Source organism: Periplaneta americana, chromosome 11, assembly GCF_040183065.1.
Source record: "Periplaneta americana isolate PAMFEO1 chromosome 11, P.americana_PAMFEO1_priV1, whole genome shotgun sequence".
NCBI classification, from domain to species: domain Eukaryota; kingdom Metazoa; phylum Arthropoda; class Insecta; order Blattodea; family Blattidae; genus Periplaneta; species Periplaneta americana.
In genome coordinates, this window is record NC_091127.1 from 110,827,640 (window position 1) to 110,843,774 (window position 16,135).

Consider the following 16,135-nt stretch of genomic DNA (forward strand, 5'->3'; position numbering starts at 1 on the left):
CTAACAAAAGCTTTGAAATGATTAACTGTTTTCCAATATTTGAGGATATAAGTTCTTCAGGAAGTACCACATGTTATATGTTTGAGTATTAGCATTTGGCAAAAAAAACAAGTAACCACAGGAATATTGAAAGCATTAACACAAGAATGTATGGTGTAAATTTGATAGAAATGGTTGGGAGCATAATCAAAAGTACCATCAGCCAAAAAAATGATGCATTCATTATTCATGAGAAAACTTCGATTTGTTTTACAAGTTATTAAGACAATTTTATTGTTGCTGTTGATGAATTGTATATGCTTTTAAAATGAATACTAGTCTGTAAAGCTCTACTGATGAATTGTATATAGACCTACTGTAAATTGAATGGTAGTCTGTATAGCTCAATTGATGAATTGTATATGCTGTAAATTGTATAGTAGTCTGTATAGCTCAACTGATGAATTGTTTATGATTATAAATTGAATTAATCTACTTGATATTAATTGCACAAATTCGTATAGCTTAATGAAAGTATCCTTTTAAATTGAATTAATCTGCTTACTTTGTATTGTATATATTTGTATAGTTTCGGCCGATGAATTTTATATGCTTTAAATTGAATAGTAATCTGTATAGCTCTATTGATAAATTGTTTGTATTTGTAATTTGAAGTAGTTTGCATGATATGTATTATCAATTTCTGTAGATTGAATTGTTTATGCCTTAAATTGAATTAACTTACTTGTTTTGTATTATACATATAGCTCAACTGATGAATGATCGTTTGTGTTTGTAAATTTAATAATCTGATTGGCTATGTATTGTATATTTTTAGTAGAGCCATCAATGTACTCAGTCAGCTGACTCGCTGGGCTGCTGATCTGGAGCTGCGTTCGGGCTTGAGTTGGATCCCCCTTTGATGGTTTCTTATGAGGTTTTCCCCAGCCGTGGGACTGAAGCCGGATAGTCTATGGTGAGTCCTCGGCATCAACCCCTTTGATTTGATTATTCCCCTTTGATTTGATTACCTCGTTGGTTTTTTCTGAGGTTTTCCCCAAACTAAAAGGCAAATGCCGGGTAATCTTTTGGCGAATCCTCGGACCTCACCTAATCTCACTACATCTCGCCAAAATATTGTAAAAAATTTCACAAAATTGTAAAAATTGTAGAAAATTACTAAATTGTAAAACTGTAAAAATTTGTAAAAAGTGTAATTGTAATATTATAAAAGTTTTACTTGTTCCACATCTTAAAGCTTCATTGCTCATGTAAGATCTATGGAATAAAATAAATGAATGAATGAAAGAAAACTGTTCTCCAATATGTGTAACTACATTTAAAGCAAAATCATGTTATAAAGCCTCATCAATGAAAGAAGAAACAGTAAAAAGCATTTTACAAAGTTTCATTATAGGAATGGATCAATTTCAGAAAAAAAAATCTCAAAATTATTATTTTCTTTAACATCGTCTCTAATAAACTTTAAGGGATTTTCATATAAACCATCCATTGCCTTTCTTTTCAATACTGTACGAATTTCTTGTTTTTAATTAGATATAATGAACTGTTATTATGATTGATTATGATACCCTGTTTTATCAGCATTTGAAAGTTTTATTTCTCATAGTCTGTTTCACTGTAAATTTGTCCTATGTGACTTTTAGATTATTTCAAAGCCCACATTAAAAAAATCTTAACATGTTGAAATACACACACTTATGTAAAACTCTAAAAGGACATTTGTTTATAAAATGATATTTAACTCTCTAAAAGATAATTTGTTTAAAATAAACTAGCTATGTTTTGGGCCTATATCAAAGCCACGTTAATTCCCTAACAACTATACAAAAAAACAAATGTGCTACTATACACTACCACTAAGACACTCTTTCCCTGCCCTACAAGCTGGCTACATTATCATACACCGTACAGCATTGCCAAACCAAGCATGTTGAATTGTGAATGTGCCTACATTAAACGAAGAAGTGCGATGAAATGAAACCTATGTTCTAAGGGTAAAGTGCGATGAAATGAAACCTATGTTCTAAGGGTAAAGTGCGATGAAATGAACTGCAGCAAGAAAAACTTACATTCCATGTTTACACATCAACACAATAAGCAATACTTGGTGTGAATAATAAACTCAAAAAGGCTTCTTTTTCTTTTTTTGACAATACTGGTACGTCGTGATAATCACTGCACATGTGGATAGCTGCATTGTTGCTGAGGAAGCAAATGCTGCATTTGTGGCAACATGGACTCAACAGCAAATGGATTTCTGTTTGCTTTAGTTGGAAACCTATTTAGTCTAATGACAAGTTCTGTTTCATTCAAACTATAATTATAAAGTAATGGCACATGAAATGTTTGTTACTGTATGTATTACAGTCAGTTTTGAAAAAATTTTCAACCCTCCCTCCCCCCACTCAGAATCAAATTGTGGCTGCGAGACTGCATATAATATGATACTAGTGTTCGAAAAAAGTTAGTTATTCAGGCATACAGAGTGTGACAGCAAACTTTATTTTTTTAAATTGTACTCTATATTAAAATTTACATATTTCGAATCTTCGTTAAATTTTACATGTGGATGTGTAGAAATTGTATCCATTTCAATTCTTTTAACTACCCCAGTATTTATTAAACTTGTTTCGTGAACTTCAAGCTTGAGATAAATAAGTAAGTAAAATCATGTTGAGTAGGACCATAAAAGTAAACAAAACACTATCACTAACCAAGCTTTACAATAGATGCTAAAAATGAGAACCATTCTCAGCCAAATAGTGTTCCAGTCGATCACGAAAACAGTCCATTATAGATGAGATGGAACAGGTCAGTCATATAACTTGAGAAAGACAATGGACTGTTTTCGTGATAGACTGGGACATTATTTGGCTGTGAATGGTTCTCATCAGAGGTGTAGCATCCATGGATGTGGTGGAAACCAGTGGCGAAGCTAAGATTTAAATACTGGGTAGGCTGAAAAAGTGTGGAGGTGAGGTCAGCTGCATTCCGTACCAATACGTATGCAAATCTAAATCTTTATGAAGAGAAAACGAAATTGTATAAAAAAACTGCTAAAGACTGCAAGGAAACTAATTTCATAGAAGAACAAGGAAAGCCCAAGCTCAAGAGGTGCAAGGACTCTCCTTTCTTATCCTTAAAAGGAAGCACTGTCATGGAGACCCCAATGGAATCTTGAGAAAAACACTTTCTCTTTTCGTCGCATCTTTTAAAACGCCATGTGGCTTGCGAGAACAATTGAAGTAAAATTATCTTCAATAGCTGCCAAAGCAATCACGTGTATACCACTGCTTTGAAGCATTGAGCATGCGCAGTACTTGGAAAATTCAGGTGACCCAAATTTTGTTTCTGGATCTGTACGATACATAACGTAAATATTACTACCACTACAAATAGCTGCATGACAGTTGAATTATGAGCAATAATATTAATTGTATCCTCATGTAACTCGTAATATTGCCTTCTGAAAAAAGTATATACTAACAACAAAAGAAACAAATTTTGATCTTTATGCAATAAATAAATCAGATTACCGGTATCTTTCCTTCTGAACAATAAAAATGTAATTTTCTAAAGTTAACACAGTAAAGAAGTTATAAAGTTAATCAGTGATTATATAAGTTATAAAAGTTCATATCCAACAATAAAGAATAAATGTTATTGATGATGATGATGATGATGATGATGATGATGATGATATAAACATAAAATGACCCTTCTTACACAACTTATTGTAAATTAAGGTATTAATTCTTATGAACTACTACTACTTAAAACAACAAATTAATTTAGAGAACAAGTTAAATAAATGAACTTAAGAGTGCACTAGTCAGTGCTATTTTTTTGGTGTTATGAGGTTCCTAGCTATAAATGAATGACATCAAACATTATAATTTTGTGTTGCTTCAGTAGAGCACTGTTTGTTTACGACAATTATGTCAATGTTAGATTTAGGCCTCATTAGGTACGTGAGCTGATTGTCAAAAGACATTTCTTATTCTTTTATTGATATTAATTCTGGAAAAAAATGTGTATGTGCTTCCAAATATTGAAATGATCTCTTCAGCAAACTTATGTAACTGAGGGAAGGGGAAACAATTGAGTAACTGATAAAAAGGAAACAACATCCTTCTCCTTATATTGTTGTTACATAAGAAGAAACTGACTGTTTGTGAGTTAAGTTAATAGCGAGAGTAGAATAGTACATTGTGCAACGACCCTATAATGATAGTAATTAAGACACAAGTATGGATATTTATGAAACGAGCGCAAGCGAGTTTCATAATATTCATACAAGCGTCTTAATTACCATTATAGGCAAGTTTCATACGACTTTTTATGCTCGACCATATTTCTAACTTGAAATTATTCAGATGTATACATTTTATTTGTATCTGACAAGATCGGAAGTGACCTTGTTCTAGGTCGTGAATTGTGAGATGTGCGCAGACGCGAAAGTATTGATTTTTTCCGAGGTATAATAATGTCATTGACTTTGATGTAATCCAGTTAAACTTGATATAACCTTGATTATTGAATTCGACATTGAAAAACGAGATGACAAATTGAATTTATTTGAATATTATTTACAATTACCTCTAATTATTATAGTAACAGAACATAACCTTCTGCGACAGTATTGGATTTCCAGCCTCCGTTACTTTTCGCTAATTCTCTTTCGATTGCATATTCGAGAATAATTGATACTTGCGGTTTTATAATGGTACAAAGCTGACTTGTCATTGGCTGAACACCTGTACTTTAATGAGTAGGTGTACTTTAATGACATGCATTAAAGGACTGCTACCAGGTGTATAATTATTACATTTCGGCATGGTCGAGCATAAAAGATATTAATTCAACAGGCTGTCGGGATTGCATGCTAATTGTAGGTATATGTAATAGAAAGTTATTGTGAAACCTGTATAAGCTTACAGTACATAAGTTGTAGTACATCATAACTAATATATAAATGTTGATGACAAATAAATATCCATCTATATTGTTGTTACAGTTTTCTGTCACACACGAGATGAATGAGTTCTTATTGAATGTTTGGTGTGGCATCTTCTGGAATGAGACTGAAAAGCATATGTACTCACCTCTGCTTATACAAGACACTTGCTATGCGCCTCTTACAGCTGTGGGAGAGGAAGACATTTGTGTACCTATGAGCAAGGACTGTCTAGAGCAAGCAAATTTCTGCAGCGAGCACACATTGACATAGCTAGTCTAGACCAGTGTTTTTCAAACTTTTCCAAAATGTGGCACACTAAAAGACTATTTAAAATCCTGTGGCAACCAGTGGTTCACAACCAGGGATTGAATTTTTAGAGTTTTAGGAGGGAATAAGGACTATAAAATACAAATAAGTGAGAGAAATGTATATGCATTAATATATAAAATAACATATTTTCAATTTTATATGCATTATTTTTTAGTCAACATGGGGAGGGGGGGGGGATGATAGTAGAATGAACGGTGGAAGGGCGCAAGGAATAAAAAAGGTTGTGAAGCACGAAGGCAAAATACACACTCACAAATAGAATAAACATTTTTTGTATTTTTATTTGAACTTTATGGTATAAATATAAAATTTAATGACAGAAAATTATTACAATGCAATATTAGTGTGATAATTATGGTATTATGCATGTTTTCTTAATTTATTAGTTAGGAAATATGAAAACCTACAATATTATTATATGTTTTGCCGAGATATTTAATGTACGATATTTTTTCATAAAGAAAAGTAAAATATATATATTTTTTAAGGTTGGTACGATATTCTAACTTTACTGATCTGGCAACCCCAGCTGCAGGGTCATTCTCTTCTCTGCCGCTCACACACCTACATTATGTTTACTGAACACTGACTTGTGCCACATTTGCTGAAAGTTGACTTTGTAGACTCACTTTTTTACTACTATTGTCACTTTTATTTTCTCAATTTTTACTAGGATAATCTTTACAATTTTCATTTTCTCGCGGCACACTAGTTGAAAATGGTGGTCTAGACTGTTGTAGCTTTGACCATGGAAACAACTTCAGCTTTTATATCAGCATCTTCATCGCTTTTGTTTTTGTTTATGAAAAAAAGCATTGACGATTTTATTTTGGCGCTGTATTTCTTAGCTTTTTAAAAATGATTTTTCGATTCTATATGAACCTTTAAAGGCGCGTCATCCTTCATATTTTACGGAAAAAACAACATAATGTGCATTTAGCTGTAAAATCGTCTTGTCTCACAACCAAATTTGGAAGTCTTTTTTTCTTTTTTCCATTCTTTGTTATAAGAGCATAATCTTTCTTTTTTCCTAGGAGTAGATTTACCTGGATTATCCTCGTCTTCTTCACTGCTGAAACTTGTCATGCATGCTTTTTATACCAGTAAATTTTCACGTTCTTAGAAACAATAACCTCGCAAATACACACTACATTTATTGTTGCCCAACAGTTAATGTAGACAGACTAATAAAATAGTGTACCAGTATTTTAACATTCAGCTAAGAGCAGTTTATAAGACATTAATATCTATTATTGGATATTTGGTTCACAGTTGTTTGACCGTTCATTCTAAATTCAAACTTATACACGCACCACAATATTGTACAAATACATTTTTTTTTTAAATTCCATTTATTTATTGTATTCCATAGATCTTACATCAGCACTGAAGCTTTAAGATGTGAAACTAGGCAATATTTTAAAAGATTATAATTTTTTGACGAGATGCTTTATGGCTCAAAATTGACAGTTCATTCTAAATTCAATCTTCATTGTTGACATCTTGCACACAGGCACGATGAAGAAAATATTTTCCGTGTACAGTCTATTCTAGGGATGGGAGGTTATTCGAAAATAACCGGTTATCGGTTAACTGGTTATATTTTAAAATTAATTTAACCTGAAGGAAATTAACCGATCAAAAATTACCGGTTATTTTTCGGTTATTATTTTTTTAACATTTTAAAGTCAGCAAATTAGTCTGAAAAACAAAATGAGAGGTTATTTACAATAGAAATCAAATAACAATTAGCAATCAACTGTAAACCAACCAGAATATAGTTGAAAGAACGTCATTAAGTGCTGAAGATTATCAATGACATTCCTAAAGAAAATACAAAAAAATAATAAGAGGCTATGAAATTGCATTTAGTTCATTATTTCACTCACATTAGTGTCGTAGGTAAGATAAAAAATAACACAAATTCCATAATTGTTACAATAATAATCTTGGTTAAGACACATTCTGATGGGCAATCTATTCTCCTACAAGGATAACCAATAAATACTGAAGTCAAATTTCTCGCCATTTCAAATGCTCCAATACCCGCAGATATTATATTATAAGCCAATAAGAGAAAGTCAGCGATTAAGATAGTCATAGGTTATTGACATTAAATCGAAATCGAATTTCACTGGTTATCGAAATAACCGGTTATTTTTGCCCATCTCTAGTCTATTCTGTAATTATTTTTCTCTAGAACGAATTTGTTTTTCATGTGCTTGAGGCCAACGGGAAAATTTCTGGACTTTGTTATTCTCGACCATGACTAGCAACAAAGAATTCAATTCCTGGACAATCCCGGTCAATACTGAATGGGTGGCAACCCTAGTTTCTTCGCTGAGGAAGGTAATGGAGGTTGGTCGGAGGTAGCAGTCGAAGGTAGCCCCTTCGAGGTAGCAGTCAGTGGTGACACATAACTGACTTTTTTCCTGATTTGTCTAGCCTCTAGCATCTACTTCGGTTGCAAGCAGTAACTTGCGTTGTAGTTGAATGTGCTGGCTCTGAATCGTGGTCCCAAGGCTAGTGTGTCAACTTTGTCGATCGATTTGCAACGTCTATTGGCCAGTTTTTCAGTTTAGTCTTTGGGTCAAGTGTCGTTATTGGTGTTCGTCAAACACTAGACTTACCAGAGAATGATGATTGAGGATCACATGGTAGCCTTCGAGTGGATTCGATGATTTCTGATGATTTCCTTTTATCTCGCTTCTTCTTCTTCTTTTCCACAATTTATTTTATAGACGTCCTATTCAGTAAAAAGTCCGAATTTCAACGTCTTTGTTAAATCCTTTTCCAGAAAAGCAATATGTTTACATAATCCAAAACTTAAACAGTATGGTTAAGGCAAATGCAAAAAACTTTGTAACTAGTAAATTAATTACTGTCAAAGACACATGAGATGAATAAAAGGAATGATAAATGAACACATCTGCACTTCACTTAAACAGATCAAGGACTCTCCAATTGTAACAGTGAGATGAAATTAAAAAAAAAAGAACATGTATGATAGTACGAGATATGAAGAGCTATAAGATCTTGTTTTCTGAGACAAAAACTTGATTTGGTCAATTGAAACTAGCGCACAGTTAGTTCTGGTGACTTCGGAAGTGAAAATCCGCCATTACACTACCTTATTACAGACCAATACTGACATCACAAAAAAAAAAAATCACCAGCCTTTGCCTAGTGCTTGAAAATCCTGCGCAGATTTGTATATGCAAGGCATAACAAAAGCCGAAACTAATTTGGTATGATTGAGGAGAGAGCTCTAAGCACTTGAAGTTGTATAAGCAGAGTGTAGCCTTTTTAGCGAATTATGAGGAAATAACTCTACCTCTGCGCTAGTTTAGACAGAACTTCATCTAAAGATTCAGTACGTTTGTCCACTGGACCAAAACATGCATCCATCTTTTCTAAATCACTTTTCACATCATTGGTAGTAGTCACAACTTCAGGAAATGAATAATCACCAATATTTACAATTTTTTATCATCAAATTAAACACTCACCTCTAGTGACTTATTAACAAGAGAATGCTTTATTTTGGGTGAAGAAGTGAAATCAACATGATCTTTACAAACGTCACTCCAATCACTTGATAATTCTAGCAATGCTAATTTGTCATCAAATCCTGTAACATAGATACAGCTTTTCTGCCACAGTCTGAATTATATTCTAAAATGACTTTTTCGAGAATAGTTTGTATATTCTCATTATCTCCCCCTGTGCTCTTTTCTGTTGTGGACATTCTCGATGACTTCTTGTTAAACTTAAATAAGAAGGACAATTGGGAAGCAAGGTCGGAACTGCATCTAGTGAAATTTTCTTGGAATGTTTATTTGGCCAACAAAAAAATATTGTATTCCTTCTTACGTGGCTTGCATTGAAATGTTACTGTCCACCACTATGGAGTAACAGTTAGCATGCCTGACTGTGAAATGAGAGGAGCACGGGTTCAAATCCTGATTGGGACAAGTTACCTGACTGAGGTTTTTCCCGGGATTTTCCCTTAACCCGATTAAGAGCAAATACCGGGTAACTATCGGCACCAGACCCTGACTCATTTCACTAGCATTATTACCTTTATACATTCAGGTGCTAGATAACCAGAGCAGTTGATGACTCTTTGGCAAAGGCCATGGATGATGTTTTAAAGAAGAAGTTGTCCATCAGAAAAGTAGCTGAAAAATATAATGTTGTTATGTTGTTGTTATCTAATGCTGGGCTTTGGGAACGAAGCCATTAGTGCTCTTGCTCTCCAATATTTCTCTGTGGTGGATCCATCAGGAAGAACTTCACAGGTTTGTAGATGATCTTCAGTCATTTCTTCTTCTTTGTTAATTAGCATAAGTGTAACCGTTTTTTAAGTGGACACCAATTTTTTGTTTGTAATAGTGGTTACATCACCCACTCAGGTAACTCCCAGTATGAATGGAGGGCCACACCTGTCGTTGGTTAATGGGTCCATCGAACCTGGCAGGGAGGAGTTTTAGAATCCACTGACCTTTCCCACAAGCACCACTTGTGGAACATTTCTATGCCGTGGCAGGCCAGCATAAGAGATGAAATAGCATTTCCTCTATTTCTGATGGTGTGGTTATACCGCCATTACCCAGTCAAAAATGTTACGAATCAATATTACAAAGAAAACTTAAAGGAGAGAATATGAATGATCATGGAGGACAAACTGCACTGTCAGTAGAGGAAGAGTCCATGCTTCTAAGAAGGACTGTTGAAAACAGCAAAATGGGGATTTCCTCTTCAGAAATATGATGTCCATTTACTTGTAAAATCGATCTCGATAGAATAGGTCGGACAGAGAAGTTCTTCAAGAGAAATCTGCCTGGAGTAGGGTACCGGTAAAATATATGAAAAAAATAAACACAAAATACCTTGTTCAGTAAATGTATTTTCACAAGATACATGCATAGTTTGTTATTGTTATACATACACTAGGATACTTGCAGTACACGGCAGAACACCATATTGTTCCTAACAATTAAGGGAATGTTATCTATAGTTATTTAAAAATAACCAACAGAACTTAATTACTGGAAGAATAATAACCTGTCTTTCAATTGGCATTTTCTCATGTAGTGGTGTGGAAACGCATTAGTATGTCTGCATATTAGATTTGTATAGTTGATACATGGTTAACTGCTATGCATTTACACAAGCTCACTCAGATACTCGTTGACTTGTTATATCACGCACTCAAACAACCAATCACCACACACTCACTGAAATACCATTGCATCACACCTCTTACTAGTATATACATTTACATATACATTGTTTGTCAGTGGGAAATGGGGCTGGGCTAAGGTATATAAAAACAAAAGAAAATATAAGTACACCTATGGTTTAGGGAAGTTATCAATGTACTAAACCTTTATAGCAACGCCATTTCTCCTTCAGAGCTGAAAACAGTTTTTAAAGTTGCAAATAATAAAGTTTGCTTTTAAATACACATAACAAAAACAAATGGGTATTTAGCAAGGTTCCGTTATTAAAATTCAGTACATTTGGTTTTCAACAAGTGGTACAAAGCCAACCTTTAGAAACTGTTGGAAATAAATGAATCTTTACACGTCGGTTCCTTTATTGTTTTTACAAGGATCTAAGCATTATACTTTTTCCTACAGGTGACAGGGTATTCCTACCAAACTACTTGTTTTATTTGTTTTCTTATAGACAAAGTATTCAGCAAAAAATTGATCACATTTCTCCGTGCAATGGCCATTAACATTTGGCAGGAGGTAAATGGAATGCCAGCAGAAAAGTGACATCAAAATGTATAAGATCATTTACAATGAATGCCAAGAAAGAAATCTATATCATATCACACAGGAAAGGACACAAAAAGATTAAACACAAAAACGGTTATATCCTTTTTCCTCAATAGACAAAGGCCGTAAAGTAATTCATATCATACATACTTCCGAAGGCCTAGAACAAACAGGCATAGGACGAAAGGGATATATGGAGTCTTAGAAGCCTTTTCAAAAGTTGTGCCAAGCTCAGAAATCAGGCCGGCCATAATTATGGTACTGAGCTCCCAAATGTATACATATTTATTAGTACTGTGAGGTATACTGATCCTATAATTTATTTGTAAAATTATTTTTAACAATATCTTTGTGATTTTTTAAAATCAGATACTGGATTTAGGAAAACACTGTATTAGTTCTTTTTAGCTGATGTGGCAATTTACAAAGGTGATTCCTATAGAACGAATATGGAATATGGTCATGCTGTGCCATTCAGTTATTTCCCATGTCCTCTACCTAGGTGAGTCAGAAATTCAACACTTATTAGAATAAGTGGTTATAAATATTTTAAAATGTTCTTAAACACGGCAAAAACATTACAAAATCTGCAAATTCGTTATTAGTAAAGGGACATTATCCCTGTAGCATATTTTCTTTAACTCAAACATGCTACAGTTGCAATACTCTGAAAAAAAAAAATAGACAATTAGCTTATAAGGCGGAGTGTTACCGTACTTTAGTGGGTAAACACATCACAGTTTTTGTAAGCATGTAAAATATCAAAATATCTTACATTTGCATTATTTAAAGCTTTAATTAAGTTATAGCTCCAAAAAAATGGAGATGTAAATTTTTTTACAATTATGATTGAAATCAGATCAAAATATTCAATTCTCTTAAAAATAATTCTAGTAGCTTTGTTTTTTATGTCTGCAGAAGACACTGTGTCATTAAGGAATTGAAATACTTCAGAAAGCTACCTTGTTATTAGTACACTTAAGAAACAAATGAACAATGAACAAATATAAACTAGAATTATGAGAATGAATAATAGTCATTTAATCCAACAAATAAATACTGCAACACAAAATGCTTTTCAAATGTGGTTAAAATCATGATCTAAAAAAAGTTTTCATGCAGGATTCCGATTAAGGATTTTTAGCTACTGCACACAATTTAAATTTAAAGTTGTAGTACAGAAAGTTAAACAGCTCTCCTCAGTTTCAAATTCTAATGTAAATATTCTTATTCCTTTCAGTTTATTCAATAATATCACAACAGTGTGTACAAAACTGATCTCAGTATAAAGAGATTTATCTTACTTTCATCACATATAGCTGTGATGGTATTTTAAACATAATGAAACATAACATTTTGTGTAACATATACTGTACGAGTTGCAATCTTTGCAAGCATGTTGGTAACAAGATATTTTAACTGTACAGTATTTCGGTTCGAATGAAATGTTTTTTTTTTTTTTTTTTTTTTTTTTTTTTTTTGCCATTTCACACTAGTATTGCATTAAGCAAACTACTCAAATTTTATCAGTCATTGTGCTTCATATTTTTCTTTCTTAATAATTTTTATGAGAATTTATGTATTTCAGTTATTATACACTTAATATTATAATAAAGTTATATTATTAAATTGTGCCTTATTTCTTGTAGCATATGTAAAAAAATATTACAATTGAATTTTATGAAGTACTGCACACCTCAAAGAACTGAACGAATGATGATGTTCTTTGCTAGATATATTCATTTGTAACTATAATAACTGCCAAGTATGACATTTCAGGAACTGAAGAAATTTGTGTTCATGAAGTACCATACTATATTATTTTTAAATATATATGGTGGAATCCTGATTCACATTAAATCGTGAGTACCGGTAATTAAGATGGAACATATAAACATATTTAGTACCTATTTACATTGATGTATTACATATATATCTATTTAAATCTTTCCATTCATGGGCCCCATGAGAATAAATAGAGGCATAGGCTTAATCAAATATTTTGACCAGGTACTAAAAGTATTATTTCAGAAAATCAGAAAAGTAAAACAAGGTTTAACTTTTAAGACAGAACAGGAGTTAAACCCAGCGAGGCACAATTTTATTTGCTTGGAAATATAGTTAGTATTGGTGTTATTATATGGTGCAATTTGTATCGACTTTTGAAAAGGTCTTCTGGAGCAGGGATAATAACATACATAATTTGTTTCATAAGAAAAATAAGTATAAAATTCTAACCTCACAACACTCGAAACAAAAACAAGAGCTGTATACTGTACAGTGTTGAAAGATACAGACATACTGGAACCACGATTACAATATATACACTTAACAATTTCATGATCCATATTCACGATGCCACTTAAAATCACAATATACATGTCCACTCAATGGGGAGAAGTTGCTGAACAATAAGAGAAATTTAAAGAGGCAGATGGCTGCAGTAATTTTTTTTTTTTCATGCAAGTCTCCAAAACAAAACAAAATAATAACATTAACAGTACATATGTTCACCAAAGTGCAGTTACGCTAGCTATTTATATATTATGATACTTGAATAGTCATATGCTTTCTTTGGACAGAGAACACACAAATGAGGAATTTTGGAGAAATAGTGTAATTCTTTCCAAAATCTTTGTTTATTGACCGTGCGAGCGAGCGAGTATCCACTACTTGAGGTCTGTCTCTTCTGCGTCGAGCATCTCCTGGATCTGACTCTCCCAGTTGGAGTCCTGGTTTGTGTTGCCATCGGCAACGACTTCGTAATCTTGCAACTCTGCTTCGAGCTCTTTCTCCCACTCTTCTTCTGGGGAGAGAGACAGATAGATACGGAGGAAGCGTAACGATAACGAAAGGCTAACTACGCATCCATCCGAAACTTGACACAAGGAAGTGAGCGAGTGGACAAAACAAAAGCAACTCAATCACCAGAAATTAAGGAGAGAAATAATTATCTACAGGAAAATTATCTACTGCAAGTGCACAAAAAAGAAACAGAGTTTCCAGTCTGACCACCTTTATAAGAAAGCTTTCACAGTAAGAAAAATACTGATTATATACCTGTAATATGTGTGTGTGTGTTTGGCCACAAAATGCATTTAATAGTTTGTTTTCATAAATATTTTAACGCTCTGTAACAAGTTTGCATCATTCTGGTTCTCAGATAAATATTTTAATGCTCTGTAACAAGTTTGCATCATTCTGGTTCTTAGTTCTCGTTTCTCTCGACAGAGAGGGTAAGTACACATTTGTAATATCTATACATTAAACATCAGATCAATAGTTCAGAGTGCTTTCTACATTAAGTAACATTATATTCAACTCATATTGTCACTGGTTTTATATAATATAAAAAAATCAACTATTCTTTTAAATATTGACCTTCACCTCCAATTGGTTCATTGTAACAAATTCACCCTACCATAAATCTTATTGCAACAAACCTCAACACAAAATATGTAATGGAGTTTATAAGTCGGCTGTTTGAATGTAGTTGTCTCATTGCATGGATTTGGTTTGTGCTTTGAGAATAAAGGGCATAGACAGAAAATTTGTTGCACATTTTACATTTGGTATTTATACTGAAAATATTGTTTGCTAGGAAAAGAATGAATTATGTATTATAAAACTTTCATTACACTAAATTAACCTGCTCTATTTTAAGCAGTTTCATATTAAAATTGAGTAAGAAATCAAATGTAATATTGTTTATTGCCATAAGTTTGAAATGAAGTTAAAAAATGCAGATTCATGTTTCTGTCTTACTGACTTAATTTGCTCGAACTTCAGCAATTCTGTGAAGAAACTGAGTGAGAAATTTAATATAATATTTACAAATAATATAGGCTACTAAATTCAGAATGCAATTAATTTCTTTCTTACTAAGATTTTTTAAAGGAGAAAATTAAATATCTATTGGTAAGAAAAATATTCTTCTAATATATAATTTTTCTAAATACAATATTTTGTAGATATTGAGAAACAGACAATATATTTCTTAGATATAATATATTTCTAGTTTCTGAAAATTTTGGAAGTTTCAGTAACATAAGATTTTCTTTTTTAGTGTGAAGGAACATCGTATATGCTTACATTAGATTTTCATTTTGTTGCAAAGATCAAAAACTAATGTTATGCTTTGAGTTTAGCCAATATTAACAAGGGAACATAACTTCAAGACACTATATTAAACACAAATAACAATTACATTTTCTTTGTTGAATAAATTTTTCGTAGAAGAGGCACAGAAGTAAAGCTCTTAAATCAAATTATTCTGTTTATAATCATCCAAATTAATTTTAAATTAATACGCACTATAGTGTTATATGTAGGCTACTGGTATATCTTTTTACTTAGACTGGTAGTTTGTCGAGCCAAACTGGGTTCCTATATTTCAGTAATTCTAAAGGTGATAATCGTAATCAGAACGAAGCATGTATACAGGCTCAAACACAACAATTATCTATTTCATACAAAGGACCTCTGAGCTTCCAAACAGCACGATTTACCTCCAATAACAAATGTGAAATCTCACTACTCTTGTGTCACATAACTGAATACAATAAAATTTACATGACAATGCTTAATATTACATTTTTTCAACGGCTCCTCCAATAATTCAACCTTGGAAACATTATTCACTTCCTTATTATTACCTAAAAAATTAATATAAATGCTGTTATCCAAACACTAGAAAATTATATTTCTTTCAGTGCAAAAAATAATTAACTTCTTAACATGCTTCCCTACTATCCTCAAGGATAAATATTTTATTTCTATGCATGCTTAAAAATGGTTAACAAAAGGAATTCTCTATGTAAGAAGCAATGAAAACAAATTGAGGTTATGATGGCATAACAATGGCAGGAGGAATGTAGGAAATCAGAGGAGTGAAGGTTAGCTCTGTGCTCCATGCTTTTTTCCATCTTCTTAGGCTGTTGGAAAAAAAGAGAACAGAAAGGAAGCCTTACCCTCCACATAATATTTGTATAATACAATTATATGTTATGTCAGTATTGGCAAGAAAGCAATTTCATATGGGAGACAAGAGAGT

General features: G+C 32.6%; 1 protein-coding gene across 5 annotated transcripts in view; it reads right to left on the reverse strand.

Moving 5' to 3' along the window:
* Positions 1 to 10,182: 10,182 nt before the first annotated feature.
* Positions 10,183 to 16,135, reverse strand: part of Sap47 (Synapse-associated protein 47kD) — a 680,382-nt gene continuing 674,429 nt past the window's right edge. For 3 of the 5 annotated variants that reach the window (XM_069839888.1, XM_069839891.1, XM_069839887.1), the window contains one exon: positions 10,183 to 13,888. In XM_069839888.1, coding sequence (XP_069695989.1) covers positions 13,752 to 13,888 — 137 coding nt within the window. In that variant the 3' untranslated portion in view covers positions 10,183 to 13,751. Of the gene's footprint in view, positions 16,017 to 16,135 lie in introns of all 5 variants that reach the window. The other 2 variants (XM_069839890.1, XM_069839892.1) reach the window with 1 other exon arrangement.